Below are 25271 nucleotides of genomic sequence, written 5' to 3' on the forward strand. Positions count from 1 at the left end.
ACAACAACAATACTGACATTACATATTATCAACAACAAACAGCAACAACAACAATACTGACATCACATATTCTCAACACAAACAGCAACAACAACAATACTGACATTACATATTCTCAACAACAAACAGCAACAACAACAATGCTGACATTACATATTCACAACAACAAACAGCAACAACATCAATCTGACATTACATATTCTCTAAAACAAACGGCAACGACAACAATACTGACATTACATATTTAAAACAACAAACATCAACATCAACAATATTGACATCCCATATTCACAATAAACAGCAACAACAACAATACTGACATTATATATTCTCAACAACAACAATACTGACATTACATATTATCAACAACAAACAGCAACAACAACAATACTGACATCACATATTCTCAACACAAACAGCAACAACAACAATACTGACATTACATATTCACAACAACAAACAGCAACAGCAACAATCTGACATTACACATTCTCAACAACAACAATACTGACATTACATATTCTCTAAAACAAACAGCAACATCAACAATATTGACATCACATATTCACAACAACAAACAGCAACAACAACAATACTGACATTACATATTTAAAACAACGATACTGACATTCCATATTCTCAACAACAAAAATACTAACATAACATATTATCAACAACAACAATACTGGCATTACATATTATCAACAACAAACAGCAACAACAAGAATACTGACATTACATATTCTCAACACAAACAGAAACAACAACAATACTGACATTACATATTTATCCCAAAAACAAACAGCAACAACAACAATACTGAGATTACATATTCTCAACACAAACAGCAACAACAACAATTCTGACATTACATATTCCCAAAAACAAACAGCAACAGCAACAACAACAATACTGACATTACAGATTCTCAACACAAACAGCAACAACAACAATTCTGACATTACATATTCCCAAAAACAAACAGCAACAACAACAACAACAATACTGACATTACATATTCCCAAAAACAAACAGCAACAGCAACAACAACAATACTGACATTCCATATTTAAAACAACAATACTGACATTCCATATTCTCAACAACAAAAATACTAACATAACATATTATCAACAACAACAATACTGACATTACATATTATCAACAACAAACAGCAACAACAACAATGCTGACATTACATATTCACAACAACAAACAGCAACAACAACAATACTAACATTACATATTCTCAACACAAACAGCTACAACAACAATACTGACATTACATATTCACTAAAACAAACAGCAACATCAACAATATTGACATAACATATTCACAACAACAAACAGCAACAACAACAATCCTGACATTACATATTTAAAACAACAATACTGACATTCAATATTTTCAACAACAACAATACTAACATAACATATTATCAACAACAACAATACTGACATTACATATTCTCAACAACAACAATACTGACATTACATATTCCCAAAAACAAACAGCAACAACAACAACAACAATACTGACATTACATATTCACAACAACAAACAGCAACAACAACAATACTGACAGTACATATTATGTTGATTTTTGTAATGGGGAAATACATAAAGTAGTAGAATATAGATGATTAATAGTTTTCCCCACAATATTTTTAGAGTTTGGCTTTCAACTATTTTCTCATCGCTCGCGCTTGGAGAAAAACTGGAGTCTTTGCAAAATTGTTCTTAAATCAAACCCTGAGAACACGGTGAAATAATCTATAAATATCTTCAGTACAGTCAAGTACACGACAGATTTTATCTTCACATGTGGTTATATAAGGTCATGTTTTAATTTTATATAGACCGATCAAAATCCTGTTTTCTATTAATCCTGTTTTAATTAAACTTCACAAATCTGTGGAAGTGAAACATGTATTTATATCCAATAAACGTGACCTATAATTATGAAAATAATGGTTTTTTTTTTTATATCTAAGCCCATTGCTATGGTTACCATTTGTTGTGTGCTGTATTATGAAGTTTTAAACATTCGGGAATGGAACCAATCTAGTAAATACGTACTGCACAACTCACACACTTTTTCCTCTACACACAAGACAATAAAAACATACACAGCTTATGTTTATATAAACAATAATTACACTTTATTCGTCTCTACCTGGGATATAACATCCTGCACCTGGAAAAAATATATAATTATATGATAACATACAGGTGATCTACATAACTGCTCCATACATGTTCAATAACGGCAAACTAAATATCTATATATCTGCGGTTCCAAAAGGTCACTAAGTTAAGTACTCTATTGTCATTGCGTGTTAACCGTGCATCGAAGAGGGGGAAACTGTTATGCTTCAGCATTGTAACTTTCGGCTTATTTAAGGGATTATATATTTCATCAAAAACGTTTAAAATACAGCAGTAGGTATGAATGTTTTCTACAAAAATATAGTACTTCAAAAAAACGGTAATGGTGTGATACCTACCCAACAGAACATGGAGACAGAAGCACCATTGACTTGACTGTGGATGAAGGATTAGTTTGGCAACGAACCATAACCATAACCATTTACTTTAAACATATGTATTGTCCACAAAATTGAACAAGGGATTGGGCACAAGTTATTACAACTTATCACAGCCTTCTCCCGTCATACATTTACAATTACATGTCAACAATAATAATAGGCATAAATATGAAATAGAAATACACAACTTTAAAAAAGCACCGTTCAAAATCTTTTGCTGGATTTGATGAAGGGATGCACATGGCTAAAAACGTAAGAGTTACGGTCTACCGAAAGATCTGAACTGCCAAACAAAAGAAGCTCTAAATTTAAAGCTATACCTAAAGCATTCAAATTTTGAAACAAAAAACAAAACATAACCTTTTAAGCCTAACGTTAATACTGGCAAATTCGTCACATTAGTAAGGGTTTCAGTTAATAATTTGTCTAAATATACATTTATCAATATGCCGATGAGCACCAGTCAGTACAGAAAAACATTTGACTGAAATGCTTATAAATAAACATTATTACAAACAAGCCTGAATGACGTCACGCAGCAACATGTGTGACGTCATCAGGCCTTCCGTGTTTTTGCAGGCAGTTTCACCATCTTCAAACATTTCACTAATTTGCAAGTAATTTAAGTGTTTAAATGTAACATTTTGTATGTTTGTGTTTCACAAGTCGTACTTATGCGAACAGCTCCAAATATGTGTGTGTAACAATGATTAACATTCAAATGAATGGTTTTTCGATAACCTGAAGAAACTGATTAATGCTGTTCGAATAAGATGGCTGGGATCGGCTGAAATGAGGTCAATGTACATGCATCGCAATAAAGACTCAGTCCTGAACAAATATTAAATTCCAAAACGGTGCCCAAAATTATGTTTTTCATCAGGTCCGGATAGGAGGGTCCAGGGCTTTCAACGGTACCCCCCCCCCCCCTGACTTTTGGATAATTTGTCACATGTACATTTCCGATCGTCTTGCAAGTCAACGGGAAACATCAAAGGACAATTAATAAAATTTGATCGCTTTACCTGGATTGCGGGATAAACATTCCGCTGACTCTATATGATGCATGTAAAGGGCCGGTTTCCAAAACGGCCCCTTCTCTGATTCAAATTTCCTGTTGGTGGTGCATTGCCCATGCCGTTGTGGTCACAAATCTATAAAGTATAAAGATTTAGGTCACTTGGTTTGTTTTTTATGGCTCCTCAAAGTTGTACCTTTCAGAAGCTGTCTAAGTGTTGATAAAATGTGCATGTTATGTAAAATATTAATGAAAATCTAATCAAATGATGGTCACCGTAAAGAATACATTCATGGCATGATTGTGACAAAAAATCATGTTTCCATCGCGCCATTTGGCTGTTTTATGGAAGAAACAATCTCAAAAATGCCATTTTCGATGATAACATTTTAGACACAAAAACTGTGTTTTTTAGAGAATACACCCTTTTATGGGCGTTGGATGCAAACCAATTTTTATCCTATTAAACAGTACGTAATATGCTATTGATGAGAGGAAAAATCATCAAAATGTAAGTGGTGGAACATTTTCAAATGTTGGGTTGAATTAGCCTATGGTTGAATTGCCGATTTTCGACTTTCTTTAGATAATTAACAAAAAAACGAGAGTATTTGCTCGGTATGTTGAGAATATGTACACAGATATGAAAAAAAGTGAGAGAAACACTTTTTCATAAAAAAAATCCAAGATGGCTACTTCACAAGTCCCCGTGGTTGAAGACATTGGCTGACAAATAGACAGAACAACAAACAAAACGTGTTCCTTATGATTTTGGTTGGTTTTCGCATTTACGGGAGTGTTCATAGCTACGGGCGATTGTATAATACCTATATTTATAAGTTTGGTTAGTCACATGGTAACGGGGATCTTTCATATCGAGCCCCAAACATACTTTCGACATATGCACTCCGTTGCCGCATGGAAAACTATTTCAAGTTTTGTCGGAATTTCTTTACCTGTGGTTGTAATGGTCGAGGGTTTTCCAGCGTCCTGTAATACCCAAGGTAGTACAAGATACTGGAGATGTGCGCACACATTCCCATCGTTCTCTCTCCAACTGGGCACTGGCAGTAGTAGTCCTTTATTGGGGCCTCAACATCGGGTGAAACGGTGAACCGTATCCAAACGTTATATTTCGTTTGGCTTTTGTGTCGAGAATGTATTTGACATCGGAGAAGGTCTGGGGAGTGCTGGTAAAGCCACACCTCATAGTCTCCGTCATCACTTAAATGTTCGGCGATGTAACCAGGAGCCAGAGATATCTGATACGTTCCACACGTAATGGTTCTCAAGTAATCAAGATCGAGACGGGGAAACAGTACGGAAGATGCATCCATCTTGACAAACTCGGACCTTGCCCGTCTAGATAGATCCGGATCTGTCTTGACTCTCTGAGCTAAACCATTCGGTGTTGTCAAACGGTCCTTCATACGTTCAGCCATTAGCCTATCTTTGGCATCTCTCTCTGGAGATCTCTGGTAGATCGGTCCTCTAATACCATTCAGACAGGCTGTGACGGTTCGAAGCAAAGCCTCGATGACATTGATAAAGCTGTTAGACACCAATTGCGTTCGGAAGAACGTCCAGTGTTTCAGACGACCATGATAGGATTCCACAATCCACCTCGATTTGGTGATAGTTCTGTCAAGATTTGCTTGGACGTCAGAATGTTGACTTTGACCGGGTTTCAGGTATGACGGCATGCTAGCATTGAGGCCAGAGGCTTCGAGAACTGGTAGGACATCTCTAAAACCTCGGTCAACGACAACGTTGTCGTCTGGTTGTAGCCAAGTAACTAGCTTGTCCATGACTTTTTTTGTAATTGTAGCATCATTTTCGCTGCCAGTGAATGGTCCTACTGTGTCCAGAATGTAGCCATCTGGTAAGGCGATGCTCATGAATTTGAGATAGTTTCTCTTCTTCTGGCCACAGTAGGACATTCTCTGGAGCTTGTGGTCGGAGCTTTTCTGGATATAAATATAGGTGCCATCTAATATGGCAGTGGCTTTATCTCCAAAAAATGCTTCTGAAAAGACAGTATTGTGCCCGAGCAACTGTTCTCTTGTCAAGTGATCCGGACCTAGAAATTGTGGGACTATCGATGTGTCTAATGCCTGTACTATGGAGTGGAAAGTTTTGGACACACTTGACTTGGAAATTCCAAAAAGAGAAGAACACTGACTCCAGGAAATGTCGGTTTTCAGTTTTACCCAGAACAGTAATAGAGCATCGTGTGTAGTCTTGGTATATATACCAGATGAAAGATATGGGGAACAGTGCGAGTGGATTTCGAGGAACTGATCTTTGGACCAACCTGTCCAGGCCATGCATGCCGAGTCATCAATAGAAGAAAAGCTTATTGTAAACGCAGACTGGTTCTGTGAAAGGACGTGCGACACCTCTAGGAGGTCATTAATGATTTCGGACGATTTAAACTGTGCCATTACAAATGTCCGAAGGAGGAATAAATTGACCGTTGGGTTTCAGGGAATTTTTAAAGATATTCAATGAAGCTGATGACCTGAGCGAGTTATCGAGGGTATTCCAACAGCGACGGTAAAAAAGATGAATTTGTTGTTGATAATCTGAAATACGGGATTCTATAATCATTTCTATTTCGCAAAGGATAGCGAACTAGATCTTGTTCAATGGAGGAAAGCAGGAAAGAAAAATAGTCTGGTGTTTGATTAACATACATTTTAAACAAGAGTTGAAGCTTTCTTCTTTTTCTTCTTGCAGACAATGTTTCTAAACCCGTTTCAAAATTTAAAGAATATATACTAGCATATGATGGGAGACCTGTTATAATTCGAGCGGCTTCACGTTGGTCTTTTTCGAACTTTTCTGATTCGAAACTAGAGCATCCATTCCACAATTCGCATGCATATTCTAAAATAGGTAAAATAAACGTTCGGTAAATTCTTATTAGGGCCTCTCGTTTTAATAGAAATTTCAATTTTCTTAAGACATTTTTTTTTTTTCATAACTGAAGTTTACACTGCTTCTTTATTTAGGATAGTTTGAATTTCAAGACAGGAAGAGGAAGAGCATTGAAGAGAGGTGTCATCTGCGAAAAGACGAGATGCTGAGTCAAATATATCAGCTATATCGTTGATATAAATCAAAAATAATAGAGGACCTAAGATAGAACCTTGGGGAACCCCTGCATCAATAGAACCTAATTTCGAGAAAGACTCGATCAGAACACATAATTTTTGATGCCTTTGATGTAAATAATTCTTTAATCAGACCAATAACTCTCCGCCTATTCCATAGGATTTTAACTTTATGTACAAACCATTATGCCAAACTCTATCAAAGGCTTTTGAAATATCACAAAAGACAATACATGGTTTTTTTCTTCAAGCGATAAACATATTTTATGATACATTTCAATTAATTGATATACCGTTGAATGTCCTGGCAGAAAATCATATTGATATTTATAAAACAACGAATTTTCAAAAAAAATGGTTATAGATATTATGTTTGAAAATAACCCGTTCAAATACCTTACCAACAGTAGACAAGAGAGAAATTGGTCGGTAATTTAAGGGAGAATGTCTATCACCTTTTTTGAATAATGGCATAACTTTTGCAAGTTTCCAAAACTTAGGATAAACACCAGCAGACAGTGAAATATTAAATAGTAACTCAAGAGGTTTACAAATAGTATGGCAAACATTCTTTAACATGTAATGGCTTATTTCGTCCTGGCCCGATTCTTTGCCGAGTTTCAGTATTTGTAGGACATCAATAATTTCAGTGTAATTTAATCTAATTGAATCAAAAGTTGTATTGGTTTTCGGCGCAATATTCGGAACCCGAACATTACGTTCGTCAATACGAGTTATACTACAGAATTATTCATTTAATAAGTTGGATTTACCTTCATCACTACTAATTATATTCTCAGTTACTGGATCTACTAGAGTTGGTATAATCTGTGATGTACCACTAGATTTCATCAACCGTTTAATTAATCTCCAATACGCTTTAGGTTCAGAAGAAAAATAATCATTAATTATGCCATGGACATTTTCATAAAAATTTCAACGACTCTACACTTTCATATTATTTACCTTATTACGATGACTTTTAAACTTGTGAATGTCATGAAGACGGTTTGATTTCCTAGCAATTTTATGTAACCTATCCCGATTTCTTATATTTTTTCTTAATTCCGAGGTCATCCAAGGTTTGTTGTTTGGCCTGATTATAACTTCCTTAGTAGGTATACACATTGTAGCAAATTCTATAAATACATTAGTAAAAGTTTCACAAGCAATATCCACTGATTCACAGTTTAGAAGAAAAGACCCGTTCCAGTCGTATACTGTGATACATTGTATAAGATTATTGAACGTTACAATATCGGCTCTTACACAGATTTAAAAGGCACATGGTAGTTCTACACTAACAATACAACCTTGGTGATCACTGACTGTTCTATCTATATGTATGTAGGAGTCAATACCGGATAAAGAATCGCTTAAGAAAATTGGATCGAGTAAGCTAGATCTAGTCTGACCTATACGTGTAGGTTCCAGTATAACATTTGATAAACTAAAAGAACTAATTATATCTAAGAAAACATTATTTGTTGCAACAGTTATAAAGTCAACATTAAAATCCCCAGTAATGATTAAATCGGGTCTGTTTATGGTACAAATAATAAAACTAGTATGCTGCAAGATGACTTGTATCCAAATTGCTTCGTCGCCATGATAGTCAAGGTATGCTAAGCGGTTTACTTTTAACAAATTATTAACATAAACAATAACAGCCCCCCATAATCTCCTGCTATGTCTTCAATATAATCCAACTTATTAATACTGAAAGCTCGCCAGAACTCGGACCAGGATTAGATTCAACATCCATATACATTAATAAAAGAAGCAGGTGAATAACAGAAAAAAATGAATTTCGAAAGCACGAAAAGAGAAAGACACTTAAAAGGTTAATCAGGTTTTTCATACAGTCATCATTTACCGTTAGACTGAGGCATCCGCATGTATGTGTATACAAGATCGGACTGGAGATTTGATGAATATCGTATGACAATAAAAAAAAAAAGCAATAAAACGAGAACAATATTATTTTGCCTAATTAAAGCTTGCATATAGCTTAGATATGCGAATAGTATACTTGAATAAACAGCTGTCTTAAACAACGTGGCGAAGGAATCTGTCTTGTTAATAAAATTCAATCGTTTGCATATAGAACGTGTTTTACAATAATAAATGCCAATGGCACACCTCCATGTATCAGTACAACATCCCATCAAGGAGGGTAAAAATGACAATTTCTAGTAACATCTAGGTGGCCAGTGGTAGTGTCACGCTCATAAAAATATGAAGTCGTCTGATGAACAGGATATGAAGAGTAAGAAAGAAAGGAGTAAGAGTGACAGGTGGGATTTGAAGAATACAGTGATAGATAAAGATATATCGAGAGTGACAAGGAAAAGGAAAGAGGAATAGAAATATGAGAAAACACAAATATGTACATATTTAGAGTAGGATGGTGAACCATAGAAGGTGGTTGATAGACGACTCTGTTGTGATATAAGGTAAGTATATAATGGTTTAAACAGAGCCTAGGATTTTATTCGATTCGTTTTAGGGACTGGGCAAGATTCCTATTCGTTATAAAACAGTAATAAAGCATAAACTATTAGGACAATGGAGGAGAAAAAAGTGAGGTACATGTAATTAAACATAACGTACGGTAAGTATGGAACATAAAGCACACTAAATAAGGATTACAGGATATAATTCCATGCCGCAGGGTCAAAGGTCAAGGTCGTGGACACTTGGGGAGACTGAAATTGCAAAGTTCCTAAAAAAACAGTACAGTTTTTATATACACATACACCGACACTTTGGAAGACATTTCTTGCAGCGTCCATTTTGGTTTCACGATGCTGATATGCAAGGACGCATCTGATTAGTTGTTAATTTTAACGCGTTAGCATTTAACGCGATAAAATATTTTTTAACACGTTATGGCTTAACGCGATAAAGTGTACATTTTACGTGATAGCATTTAACGCGTTAAATCCTTGTTGAACGCGTTAAATGATGTTTTAATGCGTTAAATGATTTCGCGTTAGTTTATCTCGTTTTTGACATGAATGCCCTGTCATACTATACGTACTGTTCAAACGAACCAAAGACAGATTTCTTCCCAACCGAGTCGATAGGAAGCGGTTACTACTTTTACCAGGGCGACATGTTAATCTGTGTTACAATTATATTTTCCTTTCCGGCCATAGTTTCAGCTTTTACTTTGTTAATTTAGAGAAGTATAATACATCTATGCATGGCTAATTAGATTCTAACGTGAGCTAAATTATAATCTATTTGAAATAATCATCCAGGGGATCCTTTGGATAACTTTAGTACTTAAGAACTTACAGTAAGAATTTAACTTAAAACGTTTAGGACCTACAGATGTGTGAATTAGCAATCATATATTGGCGCCCTTATATTAATTAGTACAGACTTGTTTGATCATGTGATACACATGTGATGTAGGACAAAATCAAAATGGCGTCGGTAGGGGTGTTAACATAACAGCCTAGCTGTTTCAAAAAGAGATGGAACGGAAACCACTGTTGAGTAGTGGCTCCGACAGCGATTTCGATGATTTGGGAAATAGTTCCAATTTTAATGGAGACAGAGGCAATGATATTAACGCCATTTCTGTGACTGTAGAAAAGAAGGTACGGTAACCACAGGAGTTGGACGCCAGCTGTCAACCAGTAGCTCACTAGTACTAAGCTGCAACCACAGGGACTCGGTTCTATCTATCTATCTATCTATATGTTATACTCCACAGAGACCAAAATGGCTTTAATGCGGAGGGGTTGAGTACGCATGCGATACTTAGCTTCGTTTAATCCCAGTTGGTATTTGGTATTAAAGTTGATGCTTTAAATGCCTCTATTCCTTGCGCCCCGACTGTGATGTCGTCCAGGTGGTTGATCCAATCTGTGGCTGTTCGCACAAAGAATGAGTTTCTGTATTGTTCCGTGTTGCTGTTGGGTATTATGACTGCTCTGTTATTGTTCCTGATTGAATTTGGAATTGGTCTTGATGTCTCGCAGTCCTTGAATATACGCTGTCGTGTTTTCCTTTTTTCACGTTGGAAATTAATAAAGTCTTTGCTAGGCATTGATGGAATTTGCTCCTCTACTATTTTATAATAGAATGTTAGTCTCTGTTGTTTCCGTCTTGATGCTAGTGGTGGAAGTTGTAGCTCCTTGAGTAGTTTGGTCATGAATCCCTCCTCCCTTGTTCTGTGGTCCTTCTGGATGAAACATACCCCTCTCCGTTGGATGCTTTCCAATTTGTAAATGTTTCCCTTTATGTACGGGTCCCAGATTATTACTCCATATTCTAAGATGGATCTGACAAGAGCAATTTATGTGGTCTTTCTACATTCTCTGGGGCAGTGTTGTAGGTTGCGTCGTAGGAAGTCTATTAGGTAAGAACTGGCCATTTTTGTGGTACTTGCTATATGTTCTTTCGATCGATCCACTTCATATCCCCTGATAGTTGTAATCCTAGGTATGTGCTTGTCTGTATGTGATCTAAGTTATGTCCATTAAGTTGGTATGTGTTTTGCTTTTTCTTTTTAATGCAAAGAATGTAACATTTTTGGCATTAAATTTCATCCACCAGTTTGCAACCCAAGTTTCGAGCTGTTTAAGGTCGTCTTGAAGTGTTTCCTGGTCCTTGTTTGAGATTATTTCTCGATAGGGTAGGCAGTCATCTGTGAAAAGTCTAACTGATTTCACAGAGTCTGGCAAATCATTTGTATGGCAAAGGAAGAGTAGTTACTTATTTTATACATCGGTACCCTCAATTAACACTGGATAAAAGGTGTTGCTGTTATTTACGGGTGTGTATAGGTTTTTTATTAACCTAAATTATTCTGAAACCTAGCCCCTGTGGCTGCAACTGGACACAATGGTCTTCTAATGCTATTTCTCCTGCTTAGAACTGATGGTGCATCGGGTGACAATTTTCTGATCCCTAAAGACGAATATACTGGATATAAAATCAGAGCGAAATTAATAAGACACGTGTAAAAATAAACATAAACAGGAAAAGCACATAGAAAGTGTACAGTGATATGAAGTACATTGATAAAAAGAAAGACTGAATATGTTATATTTTTATGTCATAGACATATATCTTCCTGTTTCAGAGGAGTGTAACGTCCAGCCTGGCCTTTGCTATAACATCTTGTACACTGGGGTCCTCCTTTGTGGTCGGTTACAACACTGGCGTCCTGAATGAACCTGCAGAGGTGGGTATATATTCACAGTTTAGATTGGCTTCATTTTAGAATCATTTTAGATTCATTTTAGAGTCACATGTCTCCAATTAATTTAGCATATTTTCATTTTAATCTTCTGCCATATTTCTTTTAACACTATTTTGAAAAAGGAAAACTTAAAAAATAAATTATGTGGCAGAGTTCAATTGTACATAGGATTAAGGTCGCCTTCTAGCTTCGAGCTAGAGGGGATTTCCCTTTAGCTCAGTGGAAGAGCGTCCGACTAGGATCCTGGAGATCGTGGGTTCGATCCCCGGTGTTACAATTATATAAACTTGGAATGGAAGTGATGTGTAACCTTTGTTATGATAGCGTTTCTATATTGTTGGTGATGATGTACACATATTGTAGAATAAATGGAATTTACTATAGATAAATATAAAAAATTACCAGTATCTTCTTTACAACAACTATAAAAGAACTTTTTAACTAATATTAATCACACTTTTTGGTGCAGATGGAAGCGTGTATGATGTCCTAATGTGGGAGGAAACCAGAGTAAGCTAGAGTACAAGTGTGCTATCCACTGCCCCACCCAACGCCACCGAACCATCTTTGGAGTTAACTACTGAAGCATTTTAATTTTTGTCATTTTAAGGTGATCCAGGACTTCTACAACAGCACATACTATAACAGAAATGGGGAATACATGTCATCGTCCCTCCTCACACTCCTGTGGTCGTTTACCGTGTCCATCTTTGCCATCGGGGGCATGATAGGGGGCCTCTCGGGAGGATATGTAGCCAACAGATTTGGCAGGTTAGTTCATATATTCAGATCCTGTGTTAAAGGTTAATATGAGATATGTTGCATGCACTTTTTATAATTACATATTTAGACAGATTTGACAAGTATCTGTGTGTATTTAAAAAATAATTGATTATTGTCGTTGCCACCTTCAAAATCTGAGGGTTTTATCTAGATATACATATGTACTCTACACCCTTATGCCATAACAAAATTAAAAGCTCTTTAGATGCCACCTTGTAGAGGATGGAAGTAGATTAGTCTGGAAAAGAACACTAATGCAAGATGTAAGGAGTCTGAGACAGCAAAATGGTAAAATTGATCATTTTTAATTTTGGTGAAGCTCCTCTGTGATCATTGAAGGACAGATGTCAGCCAGGCATATTAGTAAGATATTTTTGCCTGAAACTAATCAAATTACTAACCATGGCCATGAGCCTGTGATTTTATAATGACATATTCCAACGATGTAAAGAAGATATGTCAGTTGGAAGATGAATCTTTGCATGAATGCAAATTATACTGAATATGGTGTATCAGGTTTACAGGTCAGATTATATTATCTCATGCCCGTAAAATAATAAAACATTGTCTCAATAAAACAATTCTGGACATGTTTGTTTGGATATTAAACTGTGCAATTTTCCTTTTAAGACATTTTATAAAGGAGTGTAACAATGTGTGTTAAAACTACTGTTTTATATCTCAAGGAGAGGGGGCCTACTGAGAAATAATCTCCTCAACTTAATAGCAAGTGGCCTGCTCATTTCTTCAAAGTTTGCCAAGTCATATGAAATGCTCATAGCTGGCAGGTTTGTGGCTGGGCTGTGTTCTGGTAAGTACTATCAATTCCCTATCTACCCCTCTGTATTGATATTGTAAGATGTCATTAACTAGTTAAGACAAGACAAATTCACTAGTTAAGACATGATAAATGTTTACTAGTTAAGACATGATAAATCATTTTGGTGATGCTGTTTATGTGTATTTACACTATAAGCATATCCTATATATATCGTATTACAGTCGGAACAAATTCTGGTATTAAACTATTATATAATTATGATTAATTTAGCGATTTTAAATCATTCCTGTTGAGGTGTTGTATTAAATTCATGTATGATTCACAAACTATGAGAAAAATAAAAATATTGGATGTATTGGTGGGTAAATCAGGTGACATCCTTGATATCCAGGGGTAGCGCTCCCTTTCGCTCTCTGCACCCCTGGAATCATCCTTGATATCCAGGGGGTATGCTCCCTTTCGCTCTCTGCACCCCTGGAATCATCCTTGCTATCCAGGGGTTATGCTCCCTTTCGCTCTCTGCACCCCTGGAATCATCCTTGCTATCCAGGGGTTATGCTCCCTTTCGCTCTCTGCACCCCTGGAATCATCCTTGATATCCAGCGGTTACGCTCCCTTTCACTCTCTGTACACCTGGAATCATCCTTGATATCCAGCGGTTACGCTCCCTTTCGCTCTCTGCACCCCTGGAATCATCCTTGATATCCAGCGGTTACGCTCCCTTTCACTCTCTGCACCCCTGGAATCATCCTTGATATCCAGAGGTTACGCTCCCTTTCACTCTCTGTACACCTGGAATCATCCTTGATATCCAGCGGTTACGCTCCCTTTCGCTCTCTGCACCCCTGGAATATGTTGTAGCAAAACTGAGAGCTCAGTGTGCGCCACCTTGTTGATGAGAAAAGAAGACTAGTTCAATCCTTTGATATACATCAAAAGAATCTCGCGGGCACGTAACAGTAAAAATTGATAGGCTTTGAAGCCGGGTGTCTCTCCTTTGTAATCTTCAAAGGACAGGTATCAGCCTAGCAATTGGTCAGGGTTTTTTGAGCAATCAAACAGCTATCTTCGTGCCTTCAATTTTGCTGTGACATATTCCAGGGGTGCAGAGAGCGAAAGTGAGCGTAAGCCCTGGATATTGAGGATGATTCCAGGGGTGCAGAGAGCGAAAGTGAGCGTAACCCCTGGATATCGAGGATGATTCCAGGGGTGCAGAGAGTGAAAGTGAGCGTAACCCCTGGATATCGAGGATGAGTCCAGGGGTGTAGAGAGCAAAAGTGAGCGTAACCGCTGGATATCGAGGAGATCAGTTGGGTGAGTATGGACACCATAGGGTGTGTGGGAGGACCGGTATGGAGTATGTAAATACATGTATAAGTAAAGGGATTCCAATCAGAACACACCCTTATCAGAACTGCGTTAAGAATTGCTAAAGAGCCCAAACTATTTATGGTTATGTTCTAATTCGACCTTCTCAAACATAAATCATTCATCATGAAAACACCAACCCTTGTATGGGAGGAAGCCTCTGTAGTGAGCAATAGCATTTATTCGAGTTATTCGACAGATCTTCTAAGTTCCTTCTGGGAAAACGAACACTCTCCAGCCTCGCCTCAATTCTCTCCATGGTTTCCCGATGCGTGCTTAATTAATCCCTTTTAATTGATGGAGATCCATCCGAAGTTTCCCTCCATGAATGGGATCTGTAAATAACATAAAACCCAACTGGGCAGTCACAATTTTCATAAACAAATGTTTGTGTTGGGAGGGGGAGAGGGGTGTAAATGCGTGTTGTCCAATAGAACTACAAGGCTCGAATGCTGAGTACCCAGACCCCTTAGCCTCTTCTCACCCTTATTGAACAACTAGCACATGCGACTACATGCATACAATTAGTTCTACCCCTATGCCGATACACCTGTCAACCACGCATAGCCCCGCCCTCTTCGCCCTACACGTGTCCCATGTACTCGTAATAAAAACATCAATAAAACCTTCTCAAACTAGTGACACCTGAGCTGTAGTATGATTGGAACACCTTTACTAATCTTCATTAATGTTTATTTTCTTTCAGGCATAGACACTGCTATTGTCCCCCTGTACCTGTCCGAGACTGCCCCCATCTCCTTACGAGGACTGGCCGGGACGTTCAACCAGCTGGCCATCTGTCTTGGTATCCTCATCTCACAGATAATAGGCCTAGGACAGTTTCTGTCTACCCCAGACTTATGGCATTACTTACTGGGTAAGACTAACCTCAGTATAGCTTGGTGACAATTACTTACTTCTTGTGAAGCAGTGAAATTAACACTGAAATCTGTTAGGGCATGAGTGAAACATCCCCATTTTTAACAATTCAGTGTATTTGGAATATACCAACTGTGTTGAATAACATTCAAGTGCACAATTTCATTAGTAGGTATTCAGATAACAAGCTTGAGATTTTGACATTTATTTTCATAGTAAATATTGAAAAAGTGTACGAGCCTTAACGTGAAATTTACTATCCCCAGTCCTGTATGGAGCTTGTGGAATTGTATACCTTTGTATTGAATTATAACATAGAACCCTCCAAGCAAAAAAAATCTCCTCATATACCATTTTAAGTCTTCTTTGGTAATTCAACATATCTGGGCTTGAAGGAGAGGCTACCCCTCCCCCTCCCTTCCTTCTACTTTCTCCTCCTTCTTCTTCCTCCCTCTTGCATGGCAGACTATCTAGTATCTTCACAAGTGCAAAGTACAACTTAAGTTAAAATCTAAGTTTTCTGTCACCTGAGTAAAATGTAAGAGTGGGAAGCCATTACATAGACTATCTAGTATAAACTGGTATTTATTGTCTTACTTATGAACTCTACTTGTTTATGATATATTGTGTTATAGGATGCACCCTTGTACCGATGGTGTTCCAGTTATTGACCCTGCCATGGTGTGTAGAAAGTCCCAGTTACCTTATGATAAACAAAGGCAGTGAGAATATGGCAGAACAAGGTAATATCTCAATATAGACTTTTAGAGTCTACAACAATTGTACCTGAGCAAGTATAAGTTATCTCAGTTGAGGGTTAAGATTCTTCCCAACCAAGGTGTAAGCCAAAGTTTGGATAATACGGAATCTTAACATGAGGCACCAAACCACTGGGAAAGTGTCTAGAGCAAGAGAAAAGGCAATTCAAACCCTAGGAACAAAATATTAAAAAACGATCCCAGGTACACCTCAGGTTTTCTTTTATATTTCATCATCAGGGTATGAATCACCAATCTGGAATATCTTTGTCTAAGATTCTTTTAATCTGGGTCCTTTCCTGAAAGTCTACTTCAGGTTATTCCAAAAGTTATTCTAAACATTGTTATGTGTCAGATAATATCTTGCCGTTTACTTGAAATTTATATATCTTCATTTCAATATACTGAGTGTAAACTACTGGACATGAAAAAAAATTGAATGAAAGAAATGGTTTATAAAATATTCTGTTTGTTACCCTGTGAAAATATGTTAGTAGATTACAGAATTATTATACCGGTACTTGTGTTGTAAGTTAACATTATTTGTAGCTTTGGTGTGGCTGAGAAAAGATACAGATATCTATGATGAAATCGGAGAAATGAAAACCGAAATGGAAAAATCAAAAAAGGCTGCAAAGGTAACTGAATTTGGTCATGTTTTCTGTTGAGAATGGAGTAAAGAGTTACATACATTACAAGTATACTTGTATGTTTGTGAAATGAGTAGCACTTTCATAGCCCCCATAACCCCATAGTACCAAATGTACTCATAACCCCCATAGTTTCCACTGCTCTATAGTTCTCATAAACCCCATAGTTTTCATACCTGCCATAGCACCTTGACGCCTGATAGCTTGCATAGCCTTATTTCCAATAACCCCATAATCACCATAGAATGTTGTAACCCTGTTGTACAATACCCCCTCATAGAAAAACAGCCCTCGTGATCATCATAGCCCTCATTGCTTCATTGGTCCCCATAACTCCTTAGCTGTCATAGCCCTATTATATCCAAAAGCTCAATAGTCCCTATAGCTCTAATAGCCCCATAGTCAGCCTAGTGCTCATAGCTTCATAGTCCTCACAGCTCCAACAGCACAATAGTCAACATAACCCCATAATCCTCGGGGTGCTTATAGTCCATAGTCCCAACGCTGCTTGTAGTCCCATTATCCTCAGTACCTATAGCCCTATATTAATCCCAATGCTGCTCATAGCCCCATATTTAGGGCTCGTGACCGAAGACAGAACAAGATACTTTACTCTGCTTGTTCATTCTGCTCGGCTGTAAAGGAGTACATGGTTGGGCAGTGCTAGAATTGTTGAATGCAAGCTGTGAGTGCCAAAATGGCAGCACCGGTTATATGCTCCCCAGGGAGTTGAGAAAGATATTGGCTGGTTGCAAAGGCCCTGTAACCACGGATTATAATTTGAGAACCGCTTTGAGACGACCTACAAACTAGGTTGTGATGAAGTGGTATATAAGAACCTCAAATTATAGTCTTCATTAATAAAATCTATTACCTGTAACTGAGCGAGATTGGGTTATCTCAGTCGAAGGTTAAAATTCTGTAACAAAATCCCAAATCCCAACCGAGGCGTAAGCCAAGGTTGGGTGTTACAGAATCTTAGCCCCGAGACTGAGATAAACCGATCTGTCTCCGTTACAGGTAATTGGTTTTTTTTTTCGCACCTTTTAGTTCGAAAAACAAAATATTTTGCTAAAAACTTTAAGTTTCCTGTCTGGGGCCTCAAATGAGCTACGTTTGAATGCTTCCGCTTAAAAACGTAGTCCATTCTTACATAGATGAAAACGTATTTCACAGTGTAGATTATATTTTAAAAATTCTGCAAAATGTCACGTAAAGGTGCATGACATATCGGAAGAGATAGAAAAATCTAGCATGGGGTATGACGTGGGATATCTCTATCTGAGGTGCGAGAAATATAGTACCCATAGCCCTATAATCCCAATGCTGCTCATATGCTCATAGTACTCATAGTCCTATAATCCTAATGCTGCTCATAGCCCCATAGTACTCATAGTACTCATAGCCCTATAAACCCAATGCTGCTCATAGCCCCATAGTACTCATAGTCCTCATAGCCCTATAATCCAAATGCTGCTCATAGCCCCATAGTACTCATAGTCCTCATAGCCCTATAATCCAAATGCTGCTCATAGCCCCATAATACTCATAGTACTCATAGCCCTATAAACCCAATGCTGCTCATATCCCCATAGTACTCATAGTACCCATAGCCCGATAATCCCAATGCTGCTCATAGCCCCATAATACTCATAGTACTCATAGCCCTATAATCCCAATGCTGCTCAAAGCCCCATAGTACTCATAGTACTCATATTCCTAATGCTGCTCATATCCCCATAGTACTCATAGTACCCATAGCCCTATAATCCCAATGCTGCGCAAAGCCCCATAGTACTCATAGTACTCATATTCCTAATGCTGATCATATCCCCATAGTACTCATAGTACCCATAGCACTATAATCCCAATGCTGCTCATAGCCCCATAGTGCTCATAGTACCCATAGCCCTATAATCCCAACGCTGCTCATAGCCCCATAATACTCATAGTACTCATAGCCCTATAAACCCAATGCTGCTCATATCCCCATAGTACTCATAGTACCCATAGCCCTATAAACCCAATGCTGCTCATGGCCCCATAGTACTCATAGTACCCATAGCCCTATAAACCCAATGCTGCTCATGGCCCCATAGTACTCATAGTACCCATAGCCCTATAAACCCAATGCTGCTCATGGCCCCATAGTACTCATAGTACCCATAGCACTATAATCCCAATGCTGCTCATAGCCCCATAATCCTCATAGTACTCATAGCCCTATAAACCCAATGCTGCTCATATCCCCATAGTACTCATAGCACCCATAGCCCTATAATCCCAATGCTGCCCATAGCCCCATAATACTCATAGTACTCATAGCCCTATAAACCCAATGCTGCTCATGGCCCCATAGTACTCATAGTACCCATAGCCCTATAAACCCAATGCTGCTCATATCCCCATAGTACTCATAGTACCCATAGCACTATAATCCCAATGCTGCTCATAGCCCCATAGCACTCATAGTACCCATAGCCCTATAATCCAAATGCTGCTCATAGCCCCATAATACTCATAGTACTCATGGCCCTATAAACCCAATGCTGCTCATAGCCCCATAGCACTCATAGTACCCATAGCCCTATAATCCAAATGCTGCTCATAGCCCCATAATACTCGTAGTACTCATAGCCCTATAAACCCAATGCTGCTCATGGCCCCATAGTACTCATAGTACCCATAGCCCTATAAACCCAATGCTGCTCATAGCCCCATAGTACTCATAGTACTCATAGCCCTATAATCCCAATGCTGCTCATAGCCCCATATGCTCATAGTACTCTTAGGCCCATAATCTGGATGCTGTTCAAAGTCCCATAGTCTCATAGCCCTATAATTCTGCAAATCCCCGTAGCCCCCTCTTGAGTCAGAAACTGACTGTTACAAATATTTTTAAAGCTGTTCTTGATTTCTTGTGTTGCAGTTCCACTTCACAGATTTGTTCAAGCGCCAAGAACTCCTCACTCCGTTGGTAATAAGTTTGGTGCTCCAGCTGTCTCAACAGTTCAGTGGTATCAATGCTGTAAGTACTGAAATTATTTCATTACATCAGATTTTTTCTAATGCTGCATGCACTTAATAATATTATGGGTAAAAATAATTTTTAAGCATCACAGATCATTCTAAAACCGAGGTCTACAAACTAAATACTGACAAAATCATTTCTGGACATCGAATGTCTTTTACTGAAAAAGAAAATAATTTGCCTTGCTTGCTTAAATATCAACTGAAGGTAAGCTGTACAGGCCCTCTGGAACTCTTGTTTATACCAAATATGTCACCCTATTTGAAGTTTCAAATAAAAATAAACATCAGACTAGTTAAACTTTGAACACCTATGACTTTCAGCTGGTATTTATAGTCAATAACCAATATAAATCTTAACCAGATAATGTCAAATCCCATGAGAAACTATCTAGTGCTCTTCATGAAATTTGGAGTATGAACGTTGACTGAAAGTAGTTCAATAGTTCAACAGGGATGGAAAAGGGTTGGAGTCAAAATGTTGATGTTTAAGACTCCAAATCATCTTAAGAAATTATTGTGTTTGTGAATATTTCAATAGGGTAATCTTTGTTATGCAATATAAACATAATCCTACATTTATTTCCATTTCATATGACACTTGTAACACATTTTTCCATTTAGATTTGTTTCATAAATCTAATATAAAATGGAAACTTGTATAAAACTCTCTACATATAAACTTTTGTATTTATTTATTTCAGGTTATCTATTATTCTACCCTTATATTTGAGAGTGCAGGGCTGTCTCAGCTAAATGCCCAGTATGCCACCCTTGGGACTGGTGCGGTCAATGTTTTAATGACCTTCGTGTCGGCTATTATCATGGACAGGGTGGGGAGACGGACTCTACACCTGGTAGGACTCGGTGGTATGCTAGTGTTTGGTACGGTATTGTCTTTGGCATTGATATTCCAGGTAAGTTGACATTTTAGGTGTCATCGATTAATTTCTAAGTGAAAATTACATACAATTTCTTTTTTCTGAAAGAAACCCACATTTTACTGAATATTATTGAAGTACCTGTTTTTGTTATGGACAAAAAATTAATTTCATATGTTTATGTATGTAGGATTGAGAAATTCTAGCATGGGGGTTAAGATTTGGGAGTCACAAGTTTAACGTTTCTTTGAGGCATGATTTACAAATGAAAATTTGTATTTTTAAGTGACCTGTGACATCTTTCATAATTTATCTTATGTTTTCTGTCTTTTAATGACAATTCACATCTACAATGTTTTCTCAAAAACCTTTTTAAATTAACTAATTGCAGTAAAAAATTAGCTGAAGTATTATCATAGGAGAGCAGTTTGTTATAATGTTGTATAAAAATGAAGATACTAACCCACCTCAAGGGTTTGAGGGACGACCAAAGAGGTCAAATCCCTGTTGGGAGGCGTAAAGCATACAAATGTTTATAGAGGGGAAACACTTTCTCTCAAGGATCATAAAGCTTGGGGTTTCTAAGTTGTAATTACATAATAAACATTAACATTTTATAACTGGTATGCTGGAGACTAAAGAAGTTAATTAGGCTTGTTCTGACGGTTGCATGCTTAATATATGTTGGTCACTCCCCAACATCATTATATTAGCAAATCTACAGTTGCCATATTTCCACATAATGTGTCAATAATAAAATACAACTGTATTACAACTAAGGTGACTGTTCAGGCCCATGGGCCTTTTGTTTGCTTATCTGCTTTAACTTTCTAGGGCCTAAGGTCATGAAAATTAGCATGCAGCAGCCTTGGATGAAGGACTTTTAAGTTTGTTTAAATAAATGACCTATACACACTTTCAAGGTCACATGGTCAAATGAGTTAAAATATTTAAAAAAAAACACTCTACTAAATAACCATGAAACTTTTTCTATATAAGAAAGAAACAGATTCATGATAACTGGCCAGTAGCATGCAGGGATGAAAAGATATGACCTTTACACACTTTCAAGGTCACATGTGTTATATTTAGCATACATACCAGTTCAATCTTAACTCTTAGATGTATGGCTTTGACAAGTGGTTGGTAACCACCTTACTTCAATTCTTCATATTTTTGTAAATTGTTCTGCACGCCAAATGTAAGAGTTACAGTTATTAGCCCACATGATTTATTGATGTGTTGGCCAGTCTAATTAAGTTTTGTCTTCGTTGTATGTTACAGGATGATGCTTCATGGCTGTCGTACGTCAGTATTGCTGCGGTCATGGCCTACATTGTCTCCTTCGCCACAGGTCCAGGTTCTATACCATGGTTTTACGTAGCCGAGTTATTTGCTCAGGGACCAAGGTCAGCAGCGGTCAGTTTGTCTGTACTGACCAACTGGCTTGCCAACTTCACTGTGGGACTTTCATATCCAGAAATACAGGTAAAAAGATTGTCAAAACATCATAATGCTTAATCTTTTGCTTCTGAGAAACTAACGGTTGCTAAATCTTCAGGTAAAAGTTTCTCTAAGATATGAAGATTAATTACAGACCACTTTAGATTCTTTTAGAAACCCGGGGTAGTACACTCAAACTCATCTCTAAATTAGTACACACAATTTTTCTCGTAAACAGTACATACAAAAAATACAAAACAGAATTATATTACTGTATATATACTCTAATAAGCCCAAGGGAAGGGGAACACATAATCTCAGATTCAAAAAAGGCAGGTAGGCTTATTACAGGACAATGAACTGAACTGCAATAAGTAGGAGTGGGCTTATTACCAGGCATGGGCTTATTGACAGATAGATATGGTAAATCCTGTACATTAATTAGTAAATCAGTATAATTTTGTAAAGTGCTAAAATAAGAACACCACAAAAGCTATTAAGATGACACCTCGGATTCTAATTGTTTGATATGATACCTATTTTCTGTAGTAGATATTTATCGTGTTTAATATTTACATCCTATTTTCTCTATGTTTTGTAGAAGGCAATTACGAGCTACTCGTTTCTTCCCTTTGTCGGAATGCTGGTACTTTTCTGGCTATTCACATTTTTTAAAGTTCCGGAGACCAAAGGAAAAACTATAGAAGAAATAGTATCTTCATTTAAATCTCGTGAAGAGAAACAGATTCAAAACCCTGGGGACAAAAGCTACCAACGCCTGACAGAAGAAGATGATGACTGAGTTGTAAAAGTCATAAATATGATATATTTTGGATATCAATTTTATGAATTTATCATTTAATTTTCAATTGCTTTAACATCAAAGTTGCTTTTCCACTAAACTTTAAAGGCTTTTCAGGATAGGACAGTTAATTACTTTTTTTGTCACTTCCTGACATTAAAAATGCTTTTGTGCCAACCCTTGTGAAGTTAACGTGTTCAAACACAAACATTTAAACAGCATGTTTTACATTGTATCAGTACACATACCCTTTTATTGGTGGTCACTCTATCAGGTTGGTATTCACAATATCAAAATAATCACATTAACAAAGACGTCTTTCAAGCGACATCAATATAAATGTTCACACTATAAGAAGATCTAGGTTTTATTGCCAAACTTAACATTCATGTTAAGACGGCATTTGTTTTTATGAAGACGAAGCTATATCATACTTTCTATTACACAACTGTTTAGCTGTGATAAATTGTATACTGATGCTAAACATTCCTCTTAATTAATGTCTTTCAAGGAAAATGTGATATAAAGTAATATGTGATATAAAGCAAACTGTTACATTAACAGGAACTACTTTCAGTGTAAAATTTAACAGTTTTATACCATAACGATTTAAGTTTTGTTAAACCCATATGAAATTCTGCAAAGTCACAGTGAGAAAATGGACCCTCAGGGCCACACGAAGAAAAATCAGCAATGTTTTCATAATGGACACCTGTACAGGTAGTTTTTACATGTGATATGTTGGTCAACTGGCTCTTAAACAGGATAGTAAGAGAAGTTCATGTCAAGTCATATGATATAAAAGAAACCAAAGTACAAACAATATATACAATATACATGTATTTATTGAGAATGAAATGGTGTTTCAGGAAAGATGATATTAACCAAATCATGACATTAACCAAATCATGACATTAAGTGGATTCCACTGATAGTAGTGTTTATTGCATGGATGCACAAATCAACTTATGAGCAAATTTTATACATGTGCCAGTACTAACTACTCAGGACAGCACTTGTGCTAGGTGTGATGTCAGGCAGACATATATCAGTGGCAGTGCTTGTGTTACTCACCATTGTCGATGTATATATTTTTGTCAGAGACTACTATTGAAAATATATTGTATCTCATAACTTACTCGGGACTAATAGTATCAACCTATATGTAAATATGCTAATATATTTTTGCTGAAATCTGATGATTTTTTTGTCAAATATGTGTTGGAATTGTACAGTTTCAGAAATGAAATACATATATATATATATATATTTATCACATAATGTACTGTGTTATCCAGTGAATATACCCATGTCATTTTTTTTTGCATATTAACCCACGTAATATGACCTGTCACCCCTGTGATTGGTTGTAAGTTTCAATTGTGACATCACGCCTAGGACATAACAGACTTATGCACTGGAGTCAAAATGGCGTCTTTTTACATTTCAAGGTTGCATGAAAATTGTCATTTTACACGAGAAAATGCCACAAATCTTGATTATGTGATGAAAAGGATCTTATTACATGGGTCAATACGCAAACAAATATGACATGGGTCTATTCACTGGAGAACACAGTACATTATGTGATAAATATAGGATCTTACGTGAGTTTCCATTTCATATGAAATTTATGAAACGAGTCTAGGAATTTTTCAATTTAGTGAGCCTCCGGTGAGCATGGGTATATTCACTGGATAACACAGTACATTATGTGATAAATATAGGATCTTACGTGAGTTTCCATTTCATATGAAATTTATGAAACGAGTCTAGGAATTTTTCAATTTAGTGAGCCTCCGGTGAGCATGGGTATATTCACTGGATAACACAGTACATTATGTGATAAATATAGGATCTTACGTGAGTTTCCATTTCATATGAAATTTATGAAACGAGTCTAGGAATTTTTCAATTTAGTGAGCCTCCGGTGAGCATGGGTATATTCACTGGATAACACAGTACATTATGTGATAAATATAGGATCTTAC

At 37.0% G+C, this 25271-nt stretch overlaps 1 protein-coding gene across 1 annotated transcript; it reads left to right on the top strand.

Annotated features, from left to right (window-relative positions):
* The first annotated feature begins 10114 nt into the window (after positions 1-10114).
* LOC110464558 (solute carrier family 2, facilitated glucose transporter member 3-like) lies at positions 10115-24520 on the top strand. Its single transcript, XM_021519830.1, has 11 exons — positions 10115-10295; positions 11786-11887; positions 12516-12676; positions 13375-13499; positions 15544-15714; positions 16352-16459; positions 17024-17112; positions 20054-20152; positions 20859-21071; positions 22320-22523; positions 23080-24520. The coding sequence occupies exons 1-11, from the start codon at positions 10170-10172 to the stop codon at positions 23278-23280; spliced, it is 1599 nt and encodes a 532-aa protein (XP_021375505.1). The 5' UTR covers positions 10115-10169; the 3' UTR covers positions 23281-24520.
* The last annotated feature ends 751 nt before the right edge of the window (positions 24521-25271 follow it).

Source organism: Mizuhopecten yessoensis, unplaced genomic scaffold (assembly GCF_002113885.1).
Source record: "Mizuhopecten yessoensis strain PY_sf001 unplaced genomic scaffold, ASM211388v2 scaffold11009, whole genome shotgun sequence".
In the NCBI taxonomy this organism is placed as follows: Eukaryota; Metazoa; Mollusca; class Bivalvia; order Pectinida; family Pectinidae; genus Mizuhopecten; species Mizuhopecten yessoensis.